Source organism: Lepisosteus platostomus, chromosome 3, assembly GCF_059453375.1.
Source record: "Lepisosteus platostomus isolate fLepPlt1 chromosome 3, fLepPlt1.hap1, whole genome shotgun sequence".
Taxonomy (NCBI): Eukaryota; Metazoa; Chordata; class Actinopteri; order Semionotiformes; family Lepisosteidae; genus Lepisosteus; species Lepisosteus platostomus.
Window position 1 is genome coordinate 60,342,731 of NC_142613.1, and position 25,074 is coordinate 60,367,804.

The 25,074-nt window shown below is 37.7% G+C and overlaps 2 protein-coding genes across 2 annotated transcripts; both read right to left on the reverse strand.

Annotated features, from left to right (window-relative positions):
• Window positions 1–12,442, reverse strand: efhc1 (EF-hand domain (C-terminal) containing 1). Its single transcript, XM_088626252.1, has 10 exons — window positions 12,253–12,442; window positions 9,799–10,020; window positions 7,999–8,286; window positions 6,802–6,951; window positions 6,065–6,257; window positions 4,891–5,111; window positions 4,332–4,472; window positions 2,768–2,981; window positions 1,387–1,539; window positions 1–172 (listed from the first exon to the last, which is right to left on the reverse strand). Exons 1-10 carry the CDS (start codon window positions 12,313–12,315, stop codon window positions 153–155), a joined length of 1,665 nt encoding a protein of 554 aa, XP_088482378.1. The 5' UTR covers window positions 12,316–12,442; the 3' UTR covers window positions 1–152.
• Window positions 12,443–15,156: 2,714 nt separating this feature from the next.
• On the reverse strand, window positions 15,157–23,856 carry LOC148675183 (histone H3.3A-like). The gene is made up of 4 exons (XM_088626255.1): window positions 23,701–23,856; window positions 19,633–19,780; window positions 18,640–18,793; window positions 15,157–18,004 (listed from the first exon to the last, which is right to left on the reverse strand). Exons 2-4 carry the CDS (start codon window positions 19,758–19,760, stop codon window positions 17,876–17,878), a joined length of 411 nt encoding a protein of 136 aa, XP_088482381.1. The 5' UTR covers window positions 19,761–19,780; window positions 23,701–23,856; the 3' UTR covers window positions 15,157–17,875.
• Between the last annotated feature and the right edge of the window lie 1,218 nt (window positions 23,857–25,074).

Consider the following 25,074-nt stretch of genomic DNA (forward strand, 5'->3'; position numbering starts at 1 on the left):
CTTTATGAAGGGAGTTCAGGGGTTGGAGAAAGGAAGAGGAGAGACGTCTTAATCACTGAAGGGGTGAGTGGAAGGGAACGGGCTGCTGAAGGATGTGGGCAGGGACAGTGTGCATGTCTCTCTGATGCATCCTTCAAGGAATTCTGGTTCTTTTACAAAGACTGGGCCTCACCTATGGAAGAAAAATGAAACAACATGACATGACGCTAACATATCATCGTCTGGAAACCTTCTGCACAGGAGTCACTAAAAATGGATAGCAATCCTTGAATAACCAGTCAGTCTTTGAATTACACGTTGTAAAATATGTTTTTAGATGTCTCTGATACACATACTGTACACTTTCAGAATTCTGAATTTTCATTTGTTTCCGAAACAATTGTATTTTCATTTCTATATTTCCATTGCTTCTATCGTGTTACATGTAGCAGCAAGTCAATCTATCTGCTGATATATAAACTGCTTGTTTCAAAACAAAATTAAAACAGTTCTTAAACTCTTTTGGAATGTACTCTTGAACAGAAGCATTTGTAAAGCACATGACATGAATCTTCTGTATTGTTACTATTAATTACCTGTAGGCAAGGTCTGTATTGTGCGCAATCATTCTCTGAGACTGCCAATCTCTTCATGATTTTTGGATACTTAAAATCAAATTTGTTTATCCCAAAGGATGTAATCCACCACAACAATTCTCATGAAATGCAAAAGACCAAGCCAAGACTAAGTGATGCTTACATGCAGAGTAAACTCCCAGCAACAGTACAAGTAATACGGGAAGAATGGAGTAATTTTTTTCCACATTTCTTATGTTTTTTAGCCATCTATTATTAGAAATCCTATTATTTCTATTCCTACTAAGGGTCACATCAGCCTGGAGCTTTTTCCAGAAGCATAAGGCACAAGATGGGGCAACATCCTAGCCATGACTCCACTCTACCCCAGGACCCATGTACAAGATGTTAAGTTTCATCTATTCATTTTCTAACTGCTTTATCAGGGATGCCAGTGCCTATCCCAGCAAGCAACAGGCACAAGGCAGGGCACACCCTGGACAGGTTGTCAGACTACTGTTGGGTGCATATACCATATTTACACCAATTTTCACAGAAGCCAAGTGAAATACCATTATGTCTTTGGACTCCTGGAGGTAACCCATGCAAACACAGGGAGAACATCATAAACCATACAGATAGCACCTCATGTCTGGAATTGAACCCAGGGCCCCAGCATCGTGAGGCAGGAATGCTAACCACTGGGCCACTGTGCTGCCTAGATAGCTTTCATGTGCAATATAAACTGGAATGTTAAGATATTAAATTAATTCTAAACATAATTTCAGCAGTTTGACTAAATAAAGCCAAAGAAAAAGGTTGCATAACTTACCTAGCTGGTTTGAGTGTTCTTGCAGCAGAAGTGTATCTTTTGACCTTTGGCGCAAGGAGTTCAGAGTGTCTTCTGGGATGCGGTCTGCGATTGTCTCTAGATACTTTAAAACGTATTTGTCTGCATCCGTCAGTATGAAACGGTGTCTGAAAACTAACAATTGAGACAAGGGAATAATCCAATTTGAAAACAGAGATGTTCTGCAAAAATAACCCCTCCTAAAAACTTTTTATGTTATAAATAGATTGTTTATAGTTTCCTCTATAAAACTGGCTATGATATTTTTGTGTGAGAGGTATAATACAGTAAAGGCCAGATTTAACAGACAAATAGAAGGAAAGTGTGGTCTGTTATTGGTAATTGTCTGTTAAATCGTAAAGTGTATGTTACTACTACCAGACAGAACAGTTAATGATAAACATTCAAATGACAAATACTTAACCACTCAATTATATTAATGTCAGTGTGGATTACGGTTTGTTTAACTTTGAGGGGAGAATAGGTGTGGACTCAGGAACTTGCAGGTACAGTCTTTCTGCATTATTTAAAGATAATTGTGTGTCTTGTATTTTTCTTTTGGTTTGTCATTATTATAAATAAATCTTTCCAGTAGGTAGCTGCGTCAAGATGCGTAGGCTGCAAAGGAACAAGTAAAGGTTTATTCCATGCTGAAAAGAGAAGAAAGGAAACAACTTTTTGGCTGTGGAGCCACACACACGGGTGTCACACACGAAGAAGGCTCCATGCCGAAATGTTTTTCCTTTCTTCTCTTTTCAGCATGGAATAAACCTATTACTTGTTACTAAATAAATCTTTGTATTTTTGGTGAGCTTTCTGTCCATTACACTGCCTTTAAAATGCCAGAAATAATAAAACCACATGACTTTTCTCAGAATAATTTCTGAATGTATCCTTTAACTTCAGTCATTTATTATAATTTGTGCCAGGATCCTACATTTAACCCCCCACTATTTATAAGATTTGGTGTTAGTGTAGAATAATCTGTATTTCCCAGATATCAAATCACCAAACTGAATACAATATTTATAATTGGCTGCTATAACTGGTCTTCTTGCAATGAACAGGACCATGAGCCCATTCTCACAAGAACATGAATATTCTGCACAGATCACTGAGGATTTAAATAGTATAAAATAGCTAGAGGTTATAATAAAAGATATTCTGGCCATTCAGCAGTAGAACATTTACAATCTTATGAAAAGGTGCCACACTACAGCTCGAAACAAAAGCACAAATGGAAATATTCTGTAGCTCAAGCAATGAATAAACAGCTCAGATCTCCTCATTGCTCCTTCATGATCACCTGCACATGGCTCTTAAAAATACATGTCTATGTACACACGCATGCACACAGGCCTACCCTCTACTGTGGATCCAATGGCAAAATCTTCTGGACCGTAATATTGTGGATTGTCTACCGTGCTACCAGGCTTGGGAATTCGTGTCTTCTCCAAGAACTTTCCTCCAATCATTCCAGAGTTACGGACAGGGGGTTCAAAGATGCTGATCATATCATTAGACAGGAAGTAGGAGAGAATAAAACGGCGTCCATTGTCCTGGGGATTCTGAGAATCCTGTGGAAAGACATTTATTCACCTGGTCACATTCTTCAGAATACCTCACTTACTTATTTTTTTTCTGTTCTGTACATTGTTTTCCTATGTTAATTTTTTTTAAAGATTTTGTTCAGTTTTTGGAAACAGAACATATGGAACTTGAATTGTCTCATTGTCTGGCTTCAGAGAATGTCCAGTGAGAACAGTTAATGTTTTGTACTGACCCAATATTGTTAATATTCTGGCTTGAATTTTCATTTTTGTATAAAAAATTAGAGCGTTCTCATATGTGGTAGGAAGGAATAGAAAAATAACCCAGAAATACTGTCTTTGTACAACAATATATACAGGCAAAAAGATAACCTTGTCTCTCTGTGCCTATGCTGAATGTACCCATGTTAAGTTTTCTGATGTTATCAGCTTATCAAATGATTGTTTTTTACAAGGTGTGCATATATTGTTTTCTTAGATACATAACAATCTCAGTGTTATACATTTTTCATGCACTGTGAGTAAGATACACTTACAGAATAATGATTGAGCTATAGACAATAACCTAAGACTTCAATGACAACAATATTTGTAGTGAAACTCAAAAAGGCAGCATTTTTCATTCAGAAATAGAAGGAATACTGCAGCGTGCCTTTGAATGTGGCTGAAATTCTGTTTTTACAGAAGCACCTATAGTATTTGACATCTGGCTCCTTGGGAGATGAACTCTGGGCAGAAACACAGATTTAGAGTTTACAGACATTCTTTTGGCAGGGCTTTTAAGTCCCGAGACACCACAAAGGATTAATCCATATCTGCACCAGCATTGTTCACAGCTAATTAATGAAGACACATAGCTTGGACTGGTCCCTGACCAGGGGGGATGTATGATTGCTCTTATTAAACACTTTTACTGAAGCTTGTGGCAAATCAAGGCTAATTTATGTATTACACAAACTGTTTTAACTTAAATCCTTTGAATCCTATTCAACCTCACCATCCATTACTATGGCTGCCCTTTTCGTACTACAATATTTTTGGAATAATGCCCTAGTAAGATCACATAAGACCGCAAGGTAATTACGATTTCAATAACATCAATTATATTGTAATAAGATGCACTTACCAAAATCTCTGGAAAATCTCTCTTCAGGAGACTGTTGCTGAAGTATAACTACACTGTATCAAAAACCCAGTATACTTTGAAAACCATGAATGAGGAATAAGTAAGGATCTACTCTAGTTCAACTCACATGAAGTGCAGCAAAACCTTTAGCCTTGATTCTGTGTGAACAACATGCTTACTTTGAAGGGAGTGTAAACCTGAAACAAGTAACTCAGTAACTATAATAATACTCATTATAAACTGAGCCTTACCAGTCTGGCTTCATATCTCAGCACTTTGTGGTCATTTTCCAACATCTTAATTAGATCCTTCTTTGGCGGCTCAGGGATGAGGGACAGGCAGTTCTGCACAGAGTCCTCAAGGGAGCCAAACCCATTGTAAGGAGGGAATTCCTGTGAGAAGGACAAAAAACTCTCATGTAAACTTCATATAAAAGACTGAAGATCTTTTAAGGAAATGATGACACTCAGCAATAATCTTTAGGGGTGTTCACACAACATTCTCTATGCACATTTCTTTATCGTATGTTATCTGTGAATCTCACCTTAAGTATTAAAACAAATTCAGATAAAACACAGTTTTTATCATTAACCTTTCATCTGGTGTACCTCCCTGTTTATAGATCTACTCACTATGGATAAGCACATATGTTTTAGGATCAAAACAAAGTAACAGTAAACATAGGAATGAAAAATAATTAATTCATATTTTACATGTATTGATATTTCTTTTTTTTTAAAATCCATACAGGGCTTGGATCACAGCTCTGTCAGTCTATATATCAGAGAAACCCAGAGGCAGGAAACTCACCTTCTTCTTCTCCACACTTTCTTTCACGTTCACGTCAACTGGCTTGAAATCAGTCACTCCCAAGTGTTCTTTGTAGTAGCTCCTGGTGAACTCGTCACAGTTATATAGAAGGAAGCGGCGCCCCATGATGGTAATGGTTTCTCCCACCCTGAAGTCCTTAGGGGACAAATACTCTTCTACCTCCTTGTCTGAGATCTCTAGTACAGATGTCGGAAAGGAGTCTGTAGGGAAGGGACGATCACACCAATGAGCCCAAAACTACTGTCACCTCAGAGACACAACAAAGCAGAACTATTTATTAGACCAAAATGACCAAATCCATGCATGGAATTACCCCCAGAAAACTATTTTGTCCTTATCATTCATATTAAGCACAGGATTACAAATACAAATTCCCTTATTATAAAGCAAAAACATCAATATTGATGTTGCTGTCCTAATGTTTTTGGAGGGAAAATGTTATCTACACAGTACATTCATTATATAATTTGATGTACATAATGATGTTAGTATGTAATATACAATGATGTTATTATGTTTTGCATTTTTCTGTTTTTTCTAATGCTTTTTTTCCACCTTACTTAAATTTTCACCCATTTGTACCCATACAGCTGGGTATTTTACTGGAGAAACTGGAGTGGAGCGTTTTTGATCCCCATCTAGGATTTCAACCCACAACCCCCAACCTTACAACCCCACAAGCCCACAGCCTTGACCACAAGTGGATTTATTAGTACTACAATATGCTTCCCTTCCAATTTTGTGCATTTCTAAATACCCTACCACACTGTATTCCAAGATTACTAGCATTTTACGTGCAGTGTATATACAGTATATGTAAAATGTCTTTAGTTCTTAATATTTCCATAAAATCTAACTAGACCTGTATTAATTATAGCACAGAATGAGAGCGGTTTGAAGCTAGATGTCTTTGGACAAAGGCAAAAGTGTTTTCACATTATATTTAAAATAAATCCAATACTAGTCACAATTCACAAATCTCTAAATATTTAACCAGTGATTTGAGGTCCACTGAAATATCTAAGGCAGGGCTTTCTGAAAACTTTCTGTGTTTCTGACCTATACGTTTGATAAGCTGCATCAAACTACTGATCCCATTTTGTTAACATACTTGCCCATGTGTGTATATTGTGTCTGACTGGCAGCCCCTTACCGCCAGAGGTCCGGGTCTGCTTGGGCAGCCTCTGTCTCCGTAGCAAAACCGGGAAGGGGTCCCGGCCATTGTTGGGCTCATGAACCTCCCGGATCTCTACTGAGTCGTCCACTAGATAGTACTGAATTGTGACGGGGCGAGTCTCCCCATAGAGAGCGTCTGTGTGATCCCACAGGGCATAAAACCGGAGCACCTGGAAAGGATCGAAGCACTTTCAACACAGGGGTTTGAGCTATTTCTAATTCTAATTGAGCTATTTTGCTAATTCTGACCTAATTACTAGGAGGACCTTCATTAACGGGGTTTTTCTTTAACTAATACCTCCCCGTGAGTAAATTGAATAAGGTTTCAAAGAAAGATGAGGAAATGAATACAGTGAAACTGTAACATACAAAACTGCAAGCAAGACAGTAGGAAATCATTTGATGTGACTTCAAAATGAAGAGAAATTAATTCTTCATTATTCATTATAAGCAGATTGTTTAATCTATATACAGTATCAGCCCAAAAAGAAAATGAACTGATGTTCGAAAAAGCAATTAGTCTGCGCAACATGTACTTAAAATCTCATGCTTGCAATTAAAAGGTTTTTACCAAGATTCTTTCCAATTCAAGTGATAAGTTAAAAGTTCCTCCAGCAGGGGGATACTTTTCTTAAAAGTCCCCTTTTCAGAAGGGTTTTAGGAAATGCCTCTGTCTGAAAAGTTAGAAGCTACTACCTACTTCTAAAGCTGTACCTTACGGTCCATGGTTAAAAATTGTTTGAGACGGTCAAAATCGGAGGGGGTGATGTAGGAGCGCAGAGGTTGAGCCCGTCTTTCAATGTACGGATCACTGGGGATGTCTTCTGGCTCATTCAGGACTACCCCCTGACTCTCTAGGAACTCCTGTCACAAAACAATGTACTTAGTCAAAACCTGAACATAAATGAACACTAGTGACAAGCAGAAATATTTCCATTTGTTGTAGCTCTAAAAAAAGACAAACAATTTCTTATGAAAATACAGTAAATCCATTCTTATCAAAATGTTGACACAAGTAAAGGTAATAATTTTGTTAAGGAGGACAAAGTCTAATACTTCATTAAACACAATTTAAAATTGTTAACCAAATTTAATTTAATAATTATTGTTAGATTTTACTGAAGCACTAGTAAATATTTTAGCTTTTAGAAAAAACTATCAGACCTGCAATTAGCAGTATCTATAATGTAGTGTTCATAGAGTTAGAATTTGTGTATTACATTTAGTAGGTAGGTCCCTTTTCAAGACATAAAGGCCCATGGGGGGAATGGGGGGCAAGGGCCACCATTTTTCACAACCATCCGACACTGGAGGTGGAGGTGATGTGGTCAGCATCACGCTCCGGCTGGCCTATTACCCCCAGAAGGACTAACTCCCGGTACTCATTTGGAAAGCAGGCTGAGTGGACCTGGGAGCCATCTGAAAGGATTTAGAGCAAGCTACATCACTTGGCCCTACCTGGGATTGATCGCGGGACCTTCTGGTCAGGAGATAGACACCCTTGCCATCTGAGCTACCACGGCTCCCGTATATTACATGTACCCAAAATAAATACTGTTTCATGAAAAAAGAGAATTCTGACCAAGTATTTTGCAGGCCCATCTACTGGAAGTGAGCTATATTTTAAAATTTAGTATGGATACATAAATCCTTTGTCATTTTTATAAAGTGTTGCTTACTATACAACACTCACTTTGAAAGCCTGCACACAATGTAAGAATACCTCCCAGCAGCTTTTCACCTAATGTAACTTTAAACAGGTGATCAGGATGAATCTATAAATGGTCACAATTTGCTTCCTGAACTAACAAGTTTCTAAATCCTTTTAGTAAGGATCCTGAGGGTACTCCATTAGTGGACACTTTGTGTAGTCAAATTGTGAGAGCCCCACATGCATGATTATGAGCTCACCTGTGTATAGGAGTCACAGTGTGCGAGGCGATAGGCAGTACCGTATACACACAAATCAATGCCTAGGTTCAGATCTTTCCAATGATAATGCTCGCCATGATCATTTTTGGGCAACTGTTGTCTCTTAATCAGCTTGCCCTGAGGAATCCCAGAGTTCTCCACCACTGGCTCCATCACAGCGATGCTGTCATCCTCCAGGTAATAACAGATCACCACGGGGCGCACACGGTAGTCCTCATCTGGAGAACCCACCACCTCCTGCTTGATGTACCCATTAAACCGCAAAACCTGCAGGCAAGAAGAAAGACATGTCCCTTATTTTTCCACAATGATACTGGCTCAAGAACAGACGCTGAAGGAACATTATAATAATTGCTCACACTTATATAGTGCTTTTCTGAAAACTCCACTCAAAGCGCTTTACAGGTAATGGGGACTCCCCTCCACCGCCACCAATGTGCAGCATCCACCTGGATGACATGACGGCAGCCATAGTGTGCCCATCAGTATGCTCACCACACACCAGCTATCAGTGGGGAGGAGAGCAGAGTGATGAAGCCAGTTTATAGATGGGATCATTAGGAGGCCATGATTGGTAAAGGCCAATGGGGAATTTGGCCAGGACGTAGAGTGGAGAGCCAGGACCTCGGTTTTTAATGTCTCATCTGAAGGATAGCACTTTTTTACAGTATAGTGTCCCCATCACTATACTGGGGCTTCGGGACCCCACAGACTGCAGAGTGAGCACCCCCTACTGGCCCCAGTATCACCACTTCCAGCCGCAACCTCCCATCCTGGGACTGGCTAGGCTCACACCTGCTTAGCCTCACTGAGTTGCCACTTGCCACTGCAGGGTGATATAATGTGCTGGTATGTGTTATTTTTTTAAAATAGCCAAAGCATCTGAATAATGATTAGGTTAACAAAACTAAAGTATTCAGCTTCCAAGGCATTCTGCTAGTCACTGTAATCATATCAAACATATTTTACAATTCAATCAAAATAAAGATATCAAGCATAAAGTTAAGCCAACAACAGATCTTAAGACTAGAAAGCTAGATTAACCTGCTGACCCCCAAACCAACAGAATCCCACAACATTTGCACATGGATTGCATACTGTACAGTATGCTAAGTATAATCAACACACCTATTCTGATTTGTAAGAATAACTCTAAAAGCTACTGAAATTATTTCATTTTCCATATGTGTACTTTGTATATATAGAATGTTCAATGAAAAAAAAAAGATTCTAGTAAAAAAATGTTTATTTTTCCATACTTGCATTGTTTGTAACATGCTAGCTACAGTAAGATAATTTGTGTCTCTAAATTGTATGTTTGCATGAGTTTGCCCTGCAACAGACTGTTGTGCTATACAGGTTGTAGCACTGCCTTGCGTGCACCCCGTGCTTCCAGGATGGACTCTGGTTTGCTGAAACCACTACCAGGAATAAGCATCATTCTGCTCATGAATGCATAGATTATAATGCATATTAATAATGCCGTATTAAGATCCAGATTATTTTAGAGTTGTAAAATTGTAAACAGATTCAAAGCTCAATCTATTAATTGTATCTGTGTAAACATACTTTTGCAATTAATGAAAAAGAAACATTCTTTTACACAAGTGTGGATGATTGTGATGTTGCACTTATCACACTAGGATAGTCTTAAGACCAGATCACTTAAAAAGATGTGGATCAAATACCTTGAACAGCCTTTTGGGGGTAATGGGGTAGTTCACATTCTAGACTGTTCTTCTAATGTGAGCAGTTTGATGTGATGTAAATGAACCATACCTTCTTATCAAAGGCGACATGTGCAGGGATAAAGTCCACAGGGGGCGAGGGGCGAGACTGTCCATAGATCAGAGTAGGATACAAGGTGGCCAGCTGGTTGAGCTCAGATTGGGAGATCTGATTGGAAAGAAGGGGATCCTGTCCAATGCCCACCCTTGGGCGCCGTGGCAAAGCATAGCCATTCTTATAGTCCAGCGTCTGCGACCGGTGGAATGATGACTTCTAGAAGAAAGAAGCACAACAGAGTTATAAAGATGTATTTTTCAAGAGTTCTTTTGAGTTTTGTGGTTGATAACTGTTTCTTTTCGTGTCACCTCTTTGCAAGAACTCCTTTCAATGCAAGGGGAGAATGAATGAGCTTATGTTTTGGTTGAACACTCAGGGGTTCTGCAAGTGTCATTCTGAAAAGTCTTTAAGACTAAGAAATCCAAACTTGGTTCAATGTGCTCTTTGGTCATTGACGGTAATAAAATATTAATCTTTGTCCTAAGCAGACTAAATGTCTTTTTAAGAGTTCTTTGTCTTGTCTTTATCACTCTACCAATCCTGGAGGTATTGAAACAAAACTTCAACCTCCCGTATCTGCCAACAAATATAAAAGAAATACAGTCCTTCAATGCAGTTTTTTTTTCTGCTCAATAGTAACCTGCCATCAAATACTAGTCAGAGAATAAGTTGTGCTCTTCATTGTGCTATTTATTGGCTTTAACTTACAATGTTCAACTGTGAAAAAAATGTAGTTCAATGTGTGTCAACACAATGTGTGTTGTTGAAATGTTTTCTTGCTATATGCTTCTAGCAAGAGTGAGAGCTTTTACGTTGGTGGGTTTGCTAAAACCCACAGCTTCCTTTTGATTCATCTTTAACATTTGACAGGAATGAAGATCACTGAATGACGAACAAAAGCAACCATCAGTCAGATGAGGCTACAGCTGCTGTGGAGCATCACAGTCTGTGATGTCTGAGGCCCGTCAGTTCTGGAATTGAGGTTTCTCTCTGTCATATGCAGCTTTCTAGTCCCTGAGGGTTTAGTACAGTTTATGTGTTGCGATGGGACTGAGTAGGTTATATATCTTTTTGCTGTAGTCTTCTGCTTAATGTATCATTCTAAACTTTGGTACTGTACCTGCTTTGCAAACAATACATTTTTAACTAGTACACAAATCAAGGTTTGTTTTCAAAAGACTTAATATGTGCTTACTCTTTTGTACATTTTGGCATACTCCATGATATTTTAGAAGCTCTTCTGAGAACAGTGGCAAACAGAAACAGTAGAAAGGGGCTAACAAAAAGACAAGATCATGGACTGGCAGGACACTTCACAATTGAAATTTAATGCCGGCAAGTGCAAGGCGATCCACGCAGAATGCAGGAATACTCAATACAGGATACAGAGTGATTCTGAGCTGCAGGAATATTGGTTGGTATGAGGGGTCTGGGTGTTTATGTAGATTTGTATTCTTCTACATCCTCACCAAGACAATAAAAAAGCAGAGTTCTTGGGCATCCAGCAAAAAATGTAATTTAAATCCAAGAAAACTATACCTGCTGTTCACTGAATGTTCTGGACAAGTAGTTTGTCATTGTCTATGACAATGCCAATGATGCATTTATGTTAATGAGTACTTAGCAACCTATTATATCAAGTTAAACACATAACATCAAAACAAGTGTTTTTAATGTATTATTAAAACAAGCAGAAGATAATTAGCAAAAGGCACATTACCTGAAAAAATGTGATCTAACAAAAGTGTGACTTTCTATTTTCGAGAAGACTTCTTAAAATGCAATATACAAATAAATATAAACAAAATGTACACATACTGTATATAAACATATTTTGCAAAAACCGTTGAGCCGACTATATTACATTAATTATTGATAGGTTCAGTTAATATTAACATTATTACATACGCTAACAATATTATTGAATACAATATCATTATATAGTGCTGCTGTTTTACATTTTATAGTATTTTACACTTTCTTTTAAGTTATAAACACCACATTTCGCGTTGTTTGTATATACAAAGGATAATTTGTCTTAAATTTAATTAAAATACGTTCATAACGTAGTTAAGCAAAAATACCTCACAGTTTTTTGACCAAGTCACGACACAAACTCACAGTTCTACTTATCTATATTAAAACCTGATCGCCAATAAACCGAACTAATTCCGTAACGGGGCGTGTGATGGATATGGGGGACGAGTATTTCTAAAGTGAAAAACACAAGTTTCTTCTTTCGGGTTTTTGGTAAACTGTTCAATCTTTACAGCAGTGACGTTTTTTATCATGGTATTGTACTGTTGCTATATTGTCTTCCTGTCATACATGCTACATGTTATGAACTCTTGTTGAGCAAGACAAATTCCCTTCGGGACAATAAAGGTTAATTCAATTCAGAGTATGCTGTTATGTTGAATTATTCAATGATAATGACAGCAACTTTACCGTGGGATCCCGAAACGTGTTTCCAGGTAAAAAGGGTAGTCCTTGCGCTGGGTTTAAAGCCATCGCGTTTCACTTCCTAGCTGCAAGTGAACAGTTTGGACTCCGTTTCCAAGCTCCACCAGTGGTACTGAACTTTATAGCTTCTCCGAGCACATCTGAGCGCACTGGGTTTGCTTCCCATACTTAAAATGGTAACCTGGCAACCACGGAATTAACGTGGCTGCCATGGAGACGCTAAACAAAACTGTGACTGACTAAGGCAAGCCAAAAACCTTTCAAATAACCCCATAAAACATATGTTGTAAGTGAAAAAAGCGGATGCATCATCATATAAATGATTTTTTATACTCATAAAACTCGCTACTGTGAGATTTGTGCATTGGAATGGATTACAGAGGTTAAGGACTGAAGTGGAAAGGGTCAGTAACTTCAAATTCCTTGGCGTCCATATCACCGAGGACCTCACGTGGTCTCTCAACGCCACCTGTCTGATCAAAAAAGCGCAACAGCGACTGTACTTCTGAAGACGGTTGAAGAAGGCTAAGATATGTCCCCAGATCCTCACTAACTTTTACAGATGCACTACAGAAAGCACACTGACAGGTTGCATCACAGTGTGGTATGGCAACTGCAGTATTGCAGACCGCAAAGCCCTACAGCGGGTGGTGAAAACTGCCCAGTCCATCATTGCGGTTGCCCTCCCATCCATACAGGACATTTATGACAGACTGTGCTTGAGGAAAGCTCTAAGCATCATCAAAGACCCCACACACCCCAGCTACAGACTGTATGACCCTCTGCCATCTGGAAAATGGTAGCAGAGCATTCGGGCTTTTACCACCACACTATCAAACTATCAAACTCCCAGCCTCTCTCACTTACGATCTGAACCTCACAGTGCCTTCTTACCAAAAACTCAAACACACACTGAAATCTACCTCTACCTCACATGTCAAGAAGCTCACCTCCCATAATTTTCTATTCTTTATTTTATTCTGTTGATGTATGATTTTGCAAATCTGATGTTGTTTTGCACATTACCTTTTACCTGTTGTTGTTTTGCACACTGCCTGTTGTTTCTTTTTCTTATACAATTGTATTGTTGTTTTTTTGTACAACTTATCTTCTGAGAGCTAGCTAAATAGCATTTCGTTATACCATATACCTGTATATGAGTATAATGACAATAAACTTGAACTTGAACTTAAACTTAAGAGAAACGTCTTAATGTAATTTGCTATGAACACCTTTGGTTTTTGAGACCATGATATAAATGTAGCATTCTAAAAAAGTGGTCCCCAAATTAAGTTTAGCTACTTTTTCATAAATAAACCTAAATATTAACCACTGCAATGTAATAGGTAGGAACTAGAGATCTAACAGAACCCCTTGAGCTTTCCCTTCAAAACTTATTGGCAGTAGTATAGCCTTCTCCTCCTCTGACCTTGTGTGGTTGTGTCCCTCAGTCAAGGTCCCTGGCTTCGAGCTAAACATTCCAGCCCCTCTGATAGGTCCTGTGTGCATTGCGAACAGCAGTTCTTTTGGGATCTCTGTGTCCAATTACTTAGGTTGTCTTTAATTTGGAAGTCTTAAACAAGCTCCACTATCATTCAGCTCTAGTGTGATCAGAGCCATACACCTGCCCTTATCCTAATTCATCCACGAATCTGCCAAATAGTTTGTCTGTATTCTTCCTGACATCCATGTTTGCCTTTTGGGACTGAGGTGATGGGAATCCCACTTACAACACAGCAGTCATCCTCTTTTCCCTTAAAGTGTGTAATTGAGTGGAGAAGGAACAGGCAGGACATCTCAGGGGTGCAAACTCAAGTTGCTTCTCTTTTAATTATTAACAGGTGTGGTGCACTAGTGAGATCCCTTTATATAGTGAGAGAAGGAGGAAAAAGTGAACATGTGTGACAGAACGTTTAAGGAATTAGTGCTGGTAGTCCATCCCGAGGGGCAGAATACTAAAATATGTAATGTTTTACCTTTTTAAAGAGCGAAGTTGCTTTTAGAAAGTAATGTATTCCTTTACATAGTGGCTATACTCATTCTAAAGAGATCACTCTTTACTACTATCTATTCCCACCACATTCTTCCTTACACAAGTAACTTTTAATTGAAATGTATTACTTTTTAAAAGTACCCTTTTCCTCAACACCGAACAGCACACCCCCAGACATGGTGAGACATACATAGAGAAGTTCATTTATGAATGGTTATCCTACCTTACCGTCGAGCTCTTGCACCAACAAATTTTCCATTCAGACCACAGAAGGAGGTTCTCCGAGATCAGAGCGTCAGGGAAGACAACCAGATCCAAGTAATGGTGCAAGAAAGACTCGGGCGCAGCTAACATCCTTTTGTTATGAGGGCATCCATTCTCTTGTAAAATGGTGGCAGAAGCATGTGGATATGGAAGATTAATAAAAACTCTGTCTTACGTCCTCCTTGCAAATTTTAAAACCTGTGCGTTATTGAAAATGGTAAGATTTTTTATACAATACTTTTCTTCATCATCATCAACACTATTTTGGCTGGTGCCTTTCCAGTCCATACTTCTGAGCTCTAACCACGACTCCACATTGCAGGCTTTTACTTATTAAATATACTTATTTAATATTTAAAATATATGGAAATACTGTACATTAAAAATTGTTTTTTTAATGTAGAAATTACAACAATTTATAATGTGCTACAAAAAAAAATGCAAACATTGATATTTAAGCCATTTCAAATTATCAAACATATGGCGTGGTTTAGATAGCTAGGAATCAAGAGGTTACATCTAATTATTATTATTTTTTTTACATTTTTCACAGCTGACCTGGGGACTATCCTTTACTGCAATATCATCTAAATATTTAATCAGTGTTGGGTGACAGGAAAAAAAAGACAGAATTTAGGACTATAAAGTAATTTAATAGTAAACTTGCAGAGACACCACAAACACTTAAATTGTATACAAGACAGCATACAAAAAGAACATTAGACCGATTCTACAGTGATAATGTTTTAAAACATTAGCAATATCAGACATACAGTACAAAAAATATAGTGGCATTTAAAAACTAGGGGTGGGTGAACAAATACTTAAGTATCTGATACTTTTGGTATCATTTATTTTCTGTTATTGGTATATTTTCACCAAAATATTAACTTTGACTTATTTTTAGTACATTCTGACAAAATGAATGACCATTTTTACGTATGAAGGAAACTGTGTAAAACTTCTCATACCAAAGTTCATGTATTATGTTGACTGAAAAGTAGAACAGCATTTATTGAAATTCAGAAATCAGGATCAAAAGGAATACCTTGGCCAATCAAGTGAAGGTACGCTAGTACAGTGCGCAACATTACTGTAAAAAAACATTTACAATTATTCTTTAACAAGAAATTAAAACCAGTTGCAATATTTGTAAATGCAAAGTGCATAAAAATAGAAATACTGGTAATTTGTTTAAGCACCTTAAAATTAAGCATCCAACTAGATATGCTAACACTGCACAACAAGTTGGCACGAGAAAAAGACGATTTCGCTGCTGCAATGTCTTTGACACAGACATCTTTACAAGACTCATTCCAGAAACAGATCCCCAAAACACCATCCAGATAAAACAGGTCAAGTCTCATTGGTTTATATGACACACAGCAACGCATTGGCACTGTAGAGTTTTACTAATACAGTACATACTGTGGTTTTTGTCCAGAGTGACAAATCATCACTTAAATGTGTCACTTCTCCCAAAGAGATTCTATTGCTAGAATTACAAAAATTCTGTTGCTAGAATTATAACCTAACTTTTTTACTTGTCAAGTTTTTGTTTTACATTGCTAGGCCAATGTAAATCAGGTAATGACTCTGTCCTCTGTGACTGATTTTATGGTGAATTTATAGATATCTAATAATAGATTGTTCTCCTAAATGGTTTTTACCTAGACTTTATATGGAGCATTTAGCACTAGGTTTTGTTTGTGAGCCCAGTATTCTGTACAAAGGACAACAAATGTAATTAAACTGAAGTTCAAACATTATTTGACTTCAGTATTTGAAAATTCCAATTTAGTGGAATTTAGTGTTAAAAAATCCACATTGTGTTTTAACTTATTTATTAAAGTGAACTTGAATAAAATGATAAGCACTTTAAAAACAAAGGTTTTACGTATTACTTGCCATCCTGATACAAGAACTTACATGTCAAGAAACTACCAAGCAACAGGTAGTGTTTTATTAACATAATAATAAAAGTACTGCCCAGAAAAACCTTTTAGATGGAATCTTATGGGGCCTGTTCTCTTTCTATATACTGAATACAGTGCCTTGAAAATTTATTCATCCCTTCAAATGCCATCACACTTCATTGAATTATAAAAGATGTAAACATTATTAAAGTTTATATATGTATAGAATGCAAAAACTGAACACTTAATGATGAGTAAAAAGCTCAACGTTGGTAAAAACTGTACAAAGAAAAAGTAAACATTCACTTCCATTATAGAAGACAAACAAATCTGACAAGTGCACACATTTTGACAAAACTGTACAATTATCTAATGGCTTCTGTGTGTAACAATAATGGTTCATGTGATTACAGAATATATTGGACTATATCTTTGAGGACAGTTAAGACCATCATTATGAAGTTAAAGGTGTATCATACTACCCAATAAAGTACAAACAGAAGAGGAAACCTGTGTCATAAAGCTAAAGGACTTTAAATCTTGACAAAAATTTAATGTTGAGCAGACCCAAAGCACAACGCTAAAGGTACACTGGTGGGGTATTTAAAAAATGAACGTGAAAGTCCTTGAGTGGCCCAGTTAAAGTCACAACTTCAAGCCAACAGAAAATCTGTGGCTAGACTTGAAAATTGCTCTCCATTATCAATCAATCTGACAGAGCAATTTTGCAAAAATAATGGGACATTGTGCAAAGTTGACGGATTTATCTAAAAAGAGTTGCAGCTATAATTAATAGCAAAAGTAATTTCATCAAGTGACTTGTTGGGGTGGAACGGTGTTCAGTTTGTGCACTCTACTTATGATTTAACATATGCAGGCAACAAAGTGTAGACATCTTGCAGTTCAACACAAAAATGGGATATCATAGGAAGGGGGTGAATATTTTTACAAGACACTCAGTAAAAAATGACCTGCTGATCAGGTCCACCACAGATGCTCTCAAACCATATGAACAAGCAAATGGAAGGTATTAGCAAAGAACGTTTGAAGAGACTGTTTGAATATTAAACACAGTATCAGTATTGTAATCATCCATACTTGCCCAGTATTGCTTGGCATAGGTTAAAATTGGCACTATCGCCCATCCCTTTTAAAAAACAAACAATAAAAGTTATGTTGGCATAGTCCACAAAACATCCAAGCATATTAAAATGCTTAAATAATTTTTAAAAATCAATCTTTTGTCAATATTTCCAGGCAAAATGTTTGGATTGTAAGACACACAATGAAAAAAATCACATATGAAAATGTAAAGAAAAATGACCACCTTCCTCTTCACCTCACTTGACCTCATTAATTCTTCCCGCATATAATAAAACAACACTTATCAGTACCAAGAGAAAGGAAGATTTTTTCAGAACTCCAGAATTCTAACTTAGGCACGCTCACCACGGATGCGGCGTGCTAACTGGATGTCTTTCGGCATGATTGTGACGCGTTTGGCATGAATAGCACAGAGGTTGGTGTCTTCAAACAAGCCTACCAGATATGCCTCACTTGCTTCCTAAAAGAAAGAAAAAAATCCATGTTGGTCCAATCAACAGAACAGAAGCAATAGCGTGCATCTCAGGTAGATGAGAGGTACAAGTAAAGGTTTATTCCATGCTGAAAAGAGAAGAAATCATCATTCCCAGAAAGACAAATCAATGTATTTTTTCAAGTAGGTAGCTGCATCAGTATGCATAGGCTGCATGGACTTCAGGACTTGAACAAGGCTCCACAGCCAAAACGTTGTGTTTTTCTTTTCAGCATGGAATAAACCTCTACTTGTTCCTTTGCAGCCTACACATGCTGACGCAGCTACCTACTTGAACTAGATGAGAGGCAGCATGGATGTACAAAGCAATAATTTTACAATAATGTGTCACATGAGAATAAGGCTGTAATTTAACTGCATAATGCTGATATATTTGACAGACTCCTCCTGTTCAACATGCAACCTACTGTACCATCTAGTTGTGTGAAAACTGATGACAGACATTTTGATTTTTTTGTGTAGTATATTGTGAAACATCTTTCAACAGGAAAGAAAAAATCAAATAGTCAGCATACATGGTTTATAATCCAGTGAAGGGGACTGTGTTCATCTGAAAAGGATAACTCTTTCCTTAAACACTGCGGAGCACAATTCCTACAAACCTGTAATGCACCAATAGCTGCACCCTGGAAACGCAGGTCAGTCTTGAAATCCTGTGCAATTTCACGGACCAAACGCTGGAAGGGCAATTTCCGAATCAGAAGTTCTGTGGATTTCTGATAACGTCTGATCTCACGCAGAGCCACCGTACCTGGCCTAAAGATGAAGGAAGCAGGTAAAGCTCTTTTGCCAAACCTCACCCTGGAGAGTTCTTTTTCAACTTCATTAAGATGAAGGTATTACTTAAAGCTGATGCTCTGAAAGCACTGCATCAAAACAAAGACTCCATAGAAAGACTTTCTGGACTGAGCATTTTTAATGTTTCTTCCTTGGTTACACCTCCTGTTGAACGGACTTGGATGATTTCTGCTTAATTTCCATGTTCAAACAGTGGATATCACTATCACTTATTATTGTACGTTATTTAAAAACAGCATAAACCAAACCAGCTATTCAATTAAGACGGATCCAGTAACCCTGAAATTGAAAATGCACATAAATTGCATCCCCTCACTTATGAAGAAGAAAGCTTTAATTATAAAACTTTTTTCTACTGTAAAACGTTTAAAACTCTTCCATGCTATGCATGATTCTAAGTCTTCATAATGTTTATCAACCAAAGTTATTCCTGAGAATAATATATAAATTAACTAGTATAAACTATCAATATTGATACAAATTAATATTGTATCCACGGGAATGAGTAGATATATTTATCCAATGCCTAGGACATGGTTTCACTATTTATGTGTTCTGTTTTCTAAGAGAAGAACTTCTCAATGAAGTTGAATACTTATGTTATTGGATGCATAAAGCCCTATCTTCATATCCATTCATTAACAAAGGTTAAGAACCGCAGAACAGAAACTAACCAACCTAATAAGCATTTAATTCATTCCCTGTATCCCATGTTAATGCCTATAATTTCAAAGGATGCTATGTCAATCACATGAACTAGTGGGACTGGTTTAAGCAAGTCAGTGTTCCGTATTAACCTGTAACGATGAGGCTTTTTGACTCCTCCAGTAGAGGGAGCACTTTTGCGGGCAGCTTTTGTTGCCAGCTGTTTCCTTGGTGCCTTACCACCAGTGGATTTACGAGCAGTTTGCTTAGTACGGGCCATGTTCTTTCACACTTTTACACCTGTTGAAAAAAAAAAAACACAGATTAAGGAAAGATTTATACGGCCTATCAAAAGTACTCAGACCACTGCACCGTTTTCACATTTCGTTGCTTTAAACGCAGTCATAACACTAAAAAGAAGCAGTTTTTTTGTTATATACACAACCTACTCCATACACTCAAAGCAAAAAGAAGTACACAGTTAAATAATAAAGAGAAAAGTCCTGATTGCAATAAGTATTTAAACCTTTTGCTGTGATTTAGGTGTACAAAAACCACAACAAGCCACACAATTAGCTTGGCGGCCTCTTTGTGTAATAATTGTAGTTTACATGATTCCAGAGTAAATACACATATCTCTTTAAGGTCACCCTGTCAGGCAGTGAATTTCAAGTATTCAACAACTGAAAACAAAAAAGCTTTCAGGGATAGAGTTTTAAAAAGGCACACATCAGGAGAAGGGTAAAAAAAACATTTTAAAGACCCTTAATGTCTCTTTCAGCATGGAGTAGTAGGCATCAAGACACAGCCATTACTAGGTTGTCTCTTCACACTGAGCAGTTCAGCAAGGAGAAAACTGGTTAGGGATGAGGTCAATGAAGACTTTGAAAGAGCTGCAGAGTTCACCGGCTGAAAAGGGAAAAATGTACATGCGTCTGGCCTTTATAGTAGAGTAGAAACCTGTCACAAATTCCACCGAAGTTTGCACTTAAACATTTAAGTGATACTGCAAACACATAGCAAAAGTTTTTTTTTTGTCAGGTAATACATAATCAGAAATTTCTGTTATGGATGAAAAAAAATGACACATTACATTTGACACAAACCCAACATATTGCACTACTCGGTTAATACAATTCCTACTGTCAGGCATGGTGGTGGAGGCATTATGTTACCGTTATGTCAAGAGTTATGGGAACATAGAGGAAGCAAAGTACTGGCAAACTGTAGAGAAAACCTCGCTACAGACCTAAAACTAGGATAATTCACCTTTCAGCAAGACAATGATGAAAAGCTGTACTGTACTGCTTGACAAATCAGGAATTGAAAGTCCTTGAGTTGTCTAGTTAAAGTCCTGACTTGAATCCTACTGGGAATCTGTGGAAAGATTTGATGTACCCACACATGACATTCCTTCAAAACCAGAAAACAGAATGGAAATCTGTTACACTTACTGGGAGAGTGGGGTAAGATTATGAGACAAAACCCAAGATTGGCTAAAAGGGAAAGCAAGCCCTTTATATTATCTGGGTTAAGGTATAACAGGTATTTCTAAGAGATTCATGTATCTCTTAAAATTATATATTATATATATAAAATATTAAAAAGGTCTGTGTCATCTAGCAGGACATTCTGGTAATGACTAGTTGGGACGTGAATATTCATAGCAGAAGACAGAATTGTGTGAAGAGTAATGAGTGTAAAACCTGTGTACTAATGTGAATTGTAGGTAATTCACCTTGGAAATGTAAGTCAACCAAAGTACATCAATATGCTCACCACACATCAGCTTTCAGTGGGGAGGAGAACAAAGTAATGAAGCCAATTAAAAATGGGGATTGTTAGGAGGCCATTAATGGCAAATGCCAGGGGGAAATTTGCCCAGGACAGGATAAGACCCCTACTCTTTTCAGAAAACATCCTGGGATTTTTAATGACTATGGAGAGTCCGGACCACCATTTTACATCTCATCTGAAGGACGGCACCTTTTTTTAAGTATAGTGTCCCCATCACTACACTGAGGAGTCAGGACTCACACAGATGGCAGGGTGAGAGCTGCCTATTGGCCCCACTAACACTTCTCTCAGCAGCAGCAGCCTCAGCTTTCCCAGGTCCTCCATCCAGGTACTGACCAGGCTCCCACCTGCTTAGATTCAGTAGGCTGCCAGTTGAGAGTTGCAGGGGGATACAGCTGCTGGCCTAATTAAGATAATAATTTACGTACGTCAAAAACACTTGTCACTAGCAAAGTATTTGCAGAGTCACTACCTTCTTTCCTTATTTTATCAGATCTCAGAAGCTAAGCAACACTGGACCTAGTCAGTTCTAGGATGGAGGATCTCTTAAGAGCCCGCTCATAGGAGTTTCAGCTGGTGTCTTGGCTAAATTCTACAATGGGTTAGCACAATCTGCACTACCTAATGTTATTAATCCAATTGGTGAATCAACTTCTCACTTCTTTACCTGATTTGATGAAAAGTGGTGCTTCTGGAATATAGTGGCAGCCACATATCACTTGAGGTGGGTTCTGCAATTCAGTTGTGGGTTAAGTGATGCACCTCCCATATGTAAACCTCAGCAATGATAAGTACTACAGAAAGCTATTCAGACAGCAGTGTGGAGTAGTGATCCATACTTTGCTATCCTGACCGAAAAGGCTTGGGTTCAAATCCCTGGTATGCTGCTGCTGTTGTACCCAACCATGACAAATGCACTTAATTCACATTTTCCATAAAATGCCCCCCTAAATAAATTATTTATGTCTTCATTTTGAATGAGAAAGGTAAACATATTAAATGAGACTTTCTTTGAAAAATAAAGGCTTAAATCAAAACAATATGAAGCAATTAAAGTCAAACGTTGTGTAACTCCTGTAACCTCTTTGAAACTGCAGGATTCGGGTTAGACCACAACAACAGCCGAAAACAGATTTTAATTCCAAAGCAGAATCTCATCTTGAATTTAGGCCAAATATCTACTGTATCTCTTTATCTCAGTGCAATGAAGACTCGATAAAATCCCGAAATCCTGCACTCATGTTAGAATACCTTCAGGACTAAGAACGGGAGAATATTGCCCAAAAAAGGGTTATATTGAATTAACTAACTATACTGTTGATAAAGGTGGGTTTGAAGTTCCTGGATCAATAATTTACTTGCAAAAAATGAGAAAATTATATCGATTTTTCTCCAACGTAAAACTGTCCCGCAGATTGTTCACAGATCGGACAGAGTCGATTCGAAAGCCTGCTTACGAATGAGAAAAAAACACGTTAGAGTGCCGCACCAAATAATCACATTTAAAGATCATTATTCCATGACAACGCAAATAAAAGGGTTTTACTCAACATAAAACATTTGCCACTGTTACACTGCTTGAAATTTTCGTTATCTTAGACTGTCTTCAGTTAAGTGGTTATTTTATCGGCTTGAGATTCTGCTTTGTTGCATAGCTTTGTCTTTTATTTTCTCATACGGATTCGTATAATAAAACATGTACATGCTTAGCAAATATTTGGTCTCATTGCAACATTGATTTTGTTTTATTGATTTGATTCCGTTTTGCACTGACTTCTGTATGCTTTGGGGCACTATGAGGAAATGGTGGGAGAACTCACATTTACAACGAAAAAATGCAGCAAAACGTAGAGCTAATTTATGAAAAAAATATAAGAAATAGAAATACTTCGTTTCCTACAGTTATCACACAAATTCGCCAACTGCCTCAATACACTAAGTCAGCGTGCTCTTTTCAAAATGGTAAGTGCCTGCTTTTTTCTTTTGCTCAGATGCTTAACTGGGGTTTTGAAACGCGAGAACGACAAGATGGTGAATGGCTTGCAACAGATAAAAGCAAACACTGAAACGCTGGAAAGGATAGCTTTTCGACGGATATTTTTAAAATATTAAATATAAAATGCCAAAAGAACCAATCTATTTCAGATGATCATCACCTTTTAGCATCACTTTTACCGACCAAATAAGTTTCTGGAAAATGTGACGTTTGGAACAAATATGAAAATATGCTCTGGGTTGCTGCAAGGATTCATAAAATATTTTTACACGGTTTCCCCCCTATAATTTCCCAGAGAAAAACTTCAGTGAAATTTCAAAGTTGCCTCGCAAAATGCTGTGGCAACTTTTCCTCAATCTTGCTTGTGATTTTTCACAACTGTTTTTTGTTTAAATATTTTATGTATTTTATTTTGTCTTAAACTTACCTTTTTCAAAAACCTCCCTGCAAAGCAATACTTGAAGAGCTTTGGTCGCAAACACAATTGAAAGATGGCTGCCAGAGGGCTATCCCAATAACCTTCACCATTACAGCCAATCACACACAAAGAAACAAAGGATCTCCTTACAACTCTGTATACAAACATTGCAGGCATGCCTTAAGAAGAGAGACGGAAGAGAGAGAGCTCATAAATCAGTAACACAGCCAACATGTATTACACAGTCGAAACATCCGTTTTAAAAAAGTTGCATCAGCCATTAAATAGTGTATTAATTAAAAACATCAAAATACCAACAGAAATACCACAATCTGAGTACAGAATAATAAACTATTTGAAAAGCGAGACCAAAGGCAATAAGTCACCCTAAAGAATAAGATGTTGTCTTCCTTATCCACATAACACAGCAACTTTATTATCTTTTATTATATAAACAGGATATTGTTGACTTGTCATCTGTAATTGAAGTCCAGAATTGAGTCACTAAGCCTGTCGATCATGTTGTTTAGCTTTCGCCGTGTAGGGACGTCCTTATTGTTTTTACATTTTATTTTCTGTTGTTTCTTAGAGAAGCAAGGGACAAACTATTTAAGAATATTCAGTTCATAAAGTATTCAGAAACATATGCCATACACTTACTGTATAAGACTGTCAAAATAATGTGACTTAAAGTACTTTATAATGTATTTGTCAGTCTAAGTTCGTGAATAAATCAAAGTTAATCAAGCTGCAAAATGGTAACAAGTACTTTACAAAAGCCTGCACAATAGAAATGTGGTTAAAATATTTAAAAGTATTTTTTTTTACTTTGGACGGGATGGTGTTGCAGTGGTTAACAGTGCAGCCTCACAGTGTTGGAGCCCGAGGTTCAATAACTTGGGTGCTATCTGCACCGAGTTTGTATGCTCCTCCATGTTTCCGGGAGTTTCTTCCAAGTGTTCCGGTTCCCTTCCACCGTCTAAAGACAAACTAGGCTTCTGGGAAAATTGGCTCTGCGTGTGAGTGTGTGTACTGTATCTGATGGACTGGCTTCCCTTCCTGTGTGTATCTCACCTTCTGCTCATTGCTTTTCAGGATAGGTTACACCTCCCCTGCGACCACCCTGTGGTGGATAAAGCAGTTAGAAGATGATGTATTTTATTTTTAAACCTATTTAAGTAGAAGTATATATTAAGTAAATCTAAAATATCGACCACCTTCGAGTCTGGCCTCAGAAGCTAAGAAGGGCTGGGACTGGTCAGTAATGGGAGAGAGACCTCTAAGAAAAAACAGGCTGATATTGTAAGCAGTGCTGGTGTATCAGTAGATGGCACTCTCCCCTTTAGAGTCTAGACACTTCATTGTCCTGCCTGAACTCTGTCC